This window comes from Hylobates moloch, unplaced genomic scaffold, assembly GCF_009828535.3.
Source record: "Hylobates moloch isolate HMO894 unplaced genomic scaffold, HMol_V3 SCAFFOLD_4, whole genome shotgun sequence".
NCBI lineage: Eukaryota > Metazoa > Chordata > Mammalia > Primates > Hylobatidae > Hylobates > Hylobates moloch.
The window spans coordinates 38,687,198-38,693,785 of NW_026652279.1; the positions used below are offsets into that span (position 1 = coordinate 38,687,198).

At 51.2% G+C, this 6,588-nt stretch overlaps 1 protein-coding gene across 1 annotated transcript in view; it reads right to left on the reverse strand.

Moving 5' to 3' along the window:
• The window catches only part of PDIA5 (protein disulfide isomerase family A member 5), a 94,387-nt gene extending 88,434 nt beyond the window's left edge, over positions 1-5,953 (reverse strand). The window contains exon 1 of the mRNA XM_032150006.2: positions 5,772-5,953. Within this exon, the coding sequence (XP_032005897.1) occupies positions 5,772-5,813 (42 nt within the window). The 5' untranslated portion in view covers positions 5,814-5,953. The remainder of the gene's footprint in view (positions 1-5,771) is intronic.
• Between the last annotated feature and the right edge of the window lie 635 nt (positions 5,954-6,588).

Below are 6,588 nucleotides of genomic sequence, written 5' to 3' on the forward strand. Positions count from 1 at the left end.
ACACACACACACACACACACACACACACACACACACACACACACACATGGAAGGAGAGGTGGGGGGCAAATAAACCATCCCAAGTCCAGGTTATGTGGAAGAATCTCAGCCTCTCCTTATACCCCATGCATTCATTTCTGGCCCACTGTCACTCAGACAGCCTCAAAAGCTACCACAACCACCAAGTAAGACACAAGAGCCCAACAGAACAAAACCACAAAGCTGGGGCAAAACTCTCCAGGGATATAGTGTGTTTGGTGTTTTCATTCTCAAGAGGGGATCTACTTTCAGAAGAAAGGGGAGAGAAACTAAGCACACTTACATCCTGAGCCCTCTGGCACCACCCCCCCTACCTGGGATCTTTGCAGCGGCCTGGCAGAGAGGGGGCAAGGAGGCAGTCAAGAGCTCAGCTCCAAGTAACTCCCGTGGGGAGTATCCTAGCAGCACAGGGGGGACCCTACCTGGCATTCAAATCATGCAGCCTCTCTCTGGCCCTTCCTTGCCCACCTCCTCCTCCTAACTGCCTTCCCCATCATCTCTTACTCAACAACTGGCAATGACTGCTGAGACTCCCAGTGACTGGGCACTTTTACGTGCCAAGCGCTGTGTTGGGTGCTTCCTGTATTTTTTCTAATCCTTTCAACACTGCAAGATGGATATCATTACCACCACTTACAAACAAGAAAACTGAGGCAGGGCCCAAGGTCACGCAGCTCCTGAGTGTCTAGCTGGCTAAAAGCCCATGTTCTTTCCACTGCATAACACTTGAATTTACCTTGTAGATAACAGAGAGGAAAGTAAGGATGAAAAGTGTTGTTCTGCGAAAATTAATCCAGTCTCTTCCCCTCCCACCCAACCCTACATGTGGCCTGATTGATCTTGTTATTAAAAGGGCAGCTTTCATCATGTCTCTCCATTACCTACAGAATCGAGTCCCCATAGCTTTGCCAGGCATTTGAAGCTCTTTACGATCCACTTTTTCAGTCTTATTCCCCTTATCCCCAGACTCAAACTCTCCCTCCATCCAGCCTGGCCTATCATTCCTCATTTCCCATGTCTCTGGCTTGGAAGGTTTCCTTCTCTGCCTGTGACATTAATTCCATCAGCCAAACACGGACCGGGGCCGATGACATACCAGGCCCTGGGCTAGGTGCTAGGGACACCACAGCCAGGACAGGGGGCTCCCTGCTGTCACAGAGCTCCAAGTCTGCCCTCCTTGTGAGGCCAGCTCACACCTTGCTCTTTCCTGGGGCCTTCTCTGGTCACTCGGTGTCCCACTGCTTGGCCTCGTCCTGGATCGCCAGCAGGCGGGGGCTGCCGCTCTTATGGCACTCAGCCACACTTCCACCTTATATGCCGGGTCTGTTTTAAGACTTCCGCTGTAATGTGTTTATTTCTGTGGGAAATGTGCACTCCAGGTTCCAAACAGCATTTTAAATGGCAATTCAGTCCTCAGGCCAGCCCACAAAAGCCTATTAAATATATAATGGTCCCAGAGAAGTACAGAACCTAAATAAGTGTACCTTAAAAGCTCTACAGGAGATGCCAGGAGCAAACATCTGCCTCCTGCACCTCCACCCACTGTCCTCCAGGGTCTGAGCTTCAAGCGACCATCAGGGGCAGAGGCAGAGAAGCAGGCGGGAGATGGAGGAGTGGGAAGAACCCGATTTACATTCAGCAGATCTGGCTCTTCTCCCAGCTCTGCCTTCACTAACTGGGTGGCCTTGAGTGAGTCCCTTCCCTCCCTAAGCTTCGCTATTCTCTTATAAAAGGAGAAGGCTGAGTTAGATCAGTTCTGGATCTCACAGATCAGCAGAATATATATATTTTTAAATATAAAATGGATTTTATATTATTAAAAATAAATTTTATCAAGAAAGGACTTTTAAAAAGAAATCACAGTATACTACAACCAGCCTCATTTTTCAAAAGGATGCTGTAACCCCCTCCCCCTCAAAATATGGTCATCATGTCAGAAAAATTGACAAGTTTTTAAACTGAAAACATTTGGATTCATGAAAAACAAACAAACAAACAAAAAACACCATTTTTTTTTCCAGTTTAACTACAGACCAGAAAACTCTATCCCAGCCCAGCTTCAGTCCTTGGCCCGATGCTTGAGAACCACTGAGCTAGGAGACCTAGAGTTTGCTCCAGCTCGACGTTTCTCCATCCTACAGGCCGGATGGAGCCCACAGGACAATCAGCATGGACGGCCCTAGAGAAGGGTCAGCTGCAGGGAGGAGCTGAGCTAGACAGCAGGAAAGCAGGCAGTCAGCGCAGGGATGGGAGCAGGGCAGCATGGCCCGGCAGGGATCGCCCTGCGCCCTAGGGCTACCTCCTGCCCCTGTGTCCAAGAGCACTTGGCAGGGAGGGCACTGCCACCCATAGCCTCTGAGGGCATAGACACCCAGCCTGGAAGCTCTTGGAACTAACGTGTCCCACGTGTTTGACTGTGACACCTTCCTCCCCAGTATTCTTCTGGAAGGCTGAGGGTTCTCAAAGCAACATCTTAAAAAATCTTTATTAACTTTTCTGATTATAAACTAATACACATTCATGTGAAAAACTTGGAATCCACAGAAAAGCATAAGCAAAGAAGCAGAAGTCATCACAACTCCACCTTCCAGAACAATGACTGTTAATATTTTGACGCACTGCTAATTCTTCATACACATAACTTCAGCCACCCTGGGATTTGGTTTTACATTCTGCTTTTCCCTTAGTTATCACACTTGGGCATTTTTCCACATCCTTAGATATTCTTCATAAACATCATAAAATGTTTTCATAATAAACATAATATTCTGGTAAATATAAATATTCTTTATAAACATTGCAATGGACTGAATATTTCTTCTTCTTTTTTTTTTTTTTTTTTTTTTTGAGATGGAATCTTGCTCCATCCTCCAGGCTGGAGTGCAGTGGCACGATCTCAGCCCACTACAACCTCTGCCTCCTGGGTTCAAGCGATTCTCCTGCCTCAGCCTCCTGAGTAGCTGGGACTACAGGCGCCCGCCACCACACTTGGCTAATTTTTGTATTTTTAGTAGAGACGGGGTTTTACCATGTTGGCCAGGCTGGTCTCGAACTCCTGACCTCAGGTGATCCACCCGCCTCAGCCTCCCAAAGTGCTGGGATTACAGGTGAGAGCAACTGTGCCCGGCCAGGACTGAATATTTCTGTCATTCCCCTGAAAATTCATATGTTAAAATCCTAACCCCCAAAGTGATGGTATTAGGAGGTGGGGCCCTTGGTAGGTAATTAGGTCATGAGGGTGGATCGCTCATGAATAGGATTAGTGACCTTGAAAAAGGGACCCAAGGGAACTGTCTAGTCCTCTTTCTATCATTATGAGGATACAATGAGAAGTCAACAGTCTTCTGGAGGAGGGTCCTCACCAGAATTCAACCATGCTGGCACCCTGATTTCGGACTTTCGGTCTGCAGAACTGTGAAAAATATATTTCAATTGTTCTACACCACCAGTCTATGGGATATTTCTTATAGCAGGCCAAACTGACAAAGATAAACATCACTTTCCATGATATGGACAAGGCCAGATATTATTTAACCATGCCACTACTACTGAGCATTTAACCCATTTCCACATTTTGCTATTGTAAAAAATGTGGTGGGTGTATATCCCTGTACACGAATCCCTGCAGATGCCTTTATACCCTTCAGGTCACAGCCCAGTCCTGTGCACATATCAGCCCTCAGTAAATATTGAGTGAACAAAGAAACCTAACCGGCTTCCAGGAACCTGGGGAGCCCTTATCAGATAGCTACAGCATTTAAATTTACAAAGGCCCAATCTGCTGTCCAGCAATCACTCACCACTGCTCCTGTTGGCATGCTCCCTCCACCTCCTGCCTGCTAAGCCAACTCTAGGGCTTAGGGAAAGGAGAAGATAGAAATTGCTTGCTCAGGACTCCCAGGTTCTAGCGCTTTCGGCAAACCTACCTGCTCTTCCGCACCTCCCGGTGAAGGGGACCTGCAGCCCTCCACTGCCTAGCTAACTACCACACTCCTTTCGGACTCTGTTCAACCCTACCACCTCAGGAAAGCCATGGCTGACCTCCCTTTAAATCAACGTATGGTTCCCGTTCAGTGAAGGATACCAGTACTTAAGGTCACAGCACTTGCTGTTCTGTCATTATTTGCTCACAGGACTGACTCCTTTGCCCAATCCAGGGCAACACCAGACGACAGGCACAATGTGTGTTTTGCTCTCCACCCAAAATCTAACCCAGTGGAGGGCAAAATATCAATCCAAACAATGTGACTGATGAATAAATGTCTGCCGAATGAAATTTCAGATTCTCAAGCCGTTTGTTTTCACAAGAGGGAGGGGAAAGGGAGGAAAGCAGGACCTCCTACTCAGCCCAAGTGCAAAGACCGATGGGGGCGCGTTTCAGGAGACAGCTCCCTCCTCCTGGCCCAGAGAGTCGCCCAGACCAACTGGCTCCAGGGAACTGATGGCAAACCAGCGTTCAACAAACCCAGACGCAATTAAGTGACACTGCCCCGCTCCAGCCTGGTTCTCCCCGAGAGGGAGAACACAGACCGAAGAGAACAGGGGGCTTCCTTCCCCACCCACTTCCAACCAGAGAGTACCAGGCCACTCCTCACTGGTGATCCAAAAGGCCAGGGTATTGGGAGACGGAAGTGTTTCAAGCAACTCAACCCACACTTTTTCTCCTCCCATTTGCCCAGTGTCCTTGCCACACCCAAATGGAAAAGAACGGGAAAATCTGGGTTGGGGGGAGGGTGCCAGGAGCAGGAAGTTCCCTGGAACTTCAGGAGAAAAGGACCAGGATGGTCCAAAAATAAGGGAGGGCATAAGTTATGGAAAAGATGGGGAAGGAGGCCACAATATCTCATCACACACCCACAGCGAAACGAAGGCCATACCCCAGTCCTGGGCCAGCAGGCACACCCATTCCGACCTCTCTCAGGGATGCCTGGAGTCCCCCCACTAAGTGTAGCAAACTACTCTTGGAGTCCACTCCTTTTCCACTTTTGTAAGATTTTGCAGTTTACACAGCTTGCTCCTCTGAGACCTCATCCGACTCTCAGAACCACCCTATGGGGGTAGCTTTGCCTTTCGATATCATGGATGAGGAGACTAGCTCAGATACATTAAATGAACCGCCGCATCACACAGCTAGAAAGTGGCTGAGGCTCGAGCCAGCCTCAGTTGGGTATAGGAGCAGCTCCTCTGCCGGGGCGGGCTGCGTCGACCCCACCCAGCCCACCGAACCTGGCCAGTGGGCAGAGGCCCAGGTGGTGGCCCGCAGTTTCCCAGACGACTGGGGTCGAAACCAAGAACAAGGTGGCCCTGAACCAAGGTTTCCGGCAGTGCAGGTAGTAAGCACCCCCATCCCACCCCGCACTCACACAGGTGCAGGGCTCGGAGTCTGGGGCGGAGCTCACCCCGCAGACCGCCGGCGTCCTGCCCGACCGGCTGTGCCCCGAACTGCATCCCCGCAAAGTTGCGGCCGTGGCGTAAGCACCCTGCCAGGGATCCCCCGGCGCCCCACAGCTGCCTCCTGCCCCTGAGTCCGGGAGCGCTTGGCAGGGAGGGCACCGGGACTCCCGCTGTCTCCCGCGTAGCACCCAGTGCCCGCCTGCCTGGCATGCACGCCCTCATCCCGGTGCCCCGGGGCAGCTCCCCACACGTTCCGGAGAGGGCTGGAGCAGAGAGCGCAGAAGGGCACGCGGGACACACGTGTCGGCCCGGCCCAGACCCCTGCCCCACAGTCTCACCCAGATTGCCAGCAGCAGCCACGCCGGCCCGGCCCGCGCCATCCCCGCAGCGCTGCCCACCGCTGGCTCCTTTCTCCACTCCGGCGCCCGCTCCCGCCCGCCCGCCTGCTAGCTCCACCGCGGCCAACCACCACGGCCACTTCCCAGCCGCTCCCCGCCTCCGAGTTCCCGGTGCCACGTCTGCCAAAGCATGCGCAGCAGCCGGTGAGAGGCGGCCGGGAAGAAGTGCTCGCTGGGAATTGTAGTCTGCAGCCTGGCTCAGCTGGGGGCTGCGGGTGCGGACTGGGCTCCGAGGCCACGTGGCAGCGAGTGAAGTGCGAAAAGGCAAGGTCAGGGAGTAAGGGAAGGCAATTAATGCGCGGGGGCTTACTCTGTGCCTGGAGCTTCAGAAACAGTATCTCACGCAGCTCACAGAAATTAGGTTTTATTTTCTCCACTTTGAGGATTAGGAGGCAGCCCATGGAATTTAAGTACGTTGACCCAGATCACTCAGCCGGTAAATGGCAGAGTCCAGGGCTGCCTGTGAAGGACAGGAAAAGCCCTCATCCCTGCCTCCGAGACTCCCCCCTGCTTATTCTATTTAACTTCAGTAAAACATTACTGAGCTGTTGGAAAACAATTTGGTGTTTCCTCAAAAAGGTAAACATAGGTTACTATATGACCAGCAATTCCACCCTTAGGCAAGTACCCAAAAGAATTGAAAACAGGTATTCAGACAAATGCACGTACACCAGTGTTCACAGCAACGCTATTTACAATAACCAAAAGGTGGAAACAACTCTAACGTCTGTCAAAGGATGAATGGATAAACAAAGTG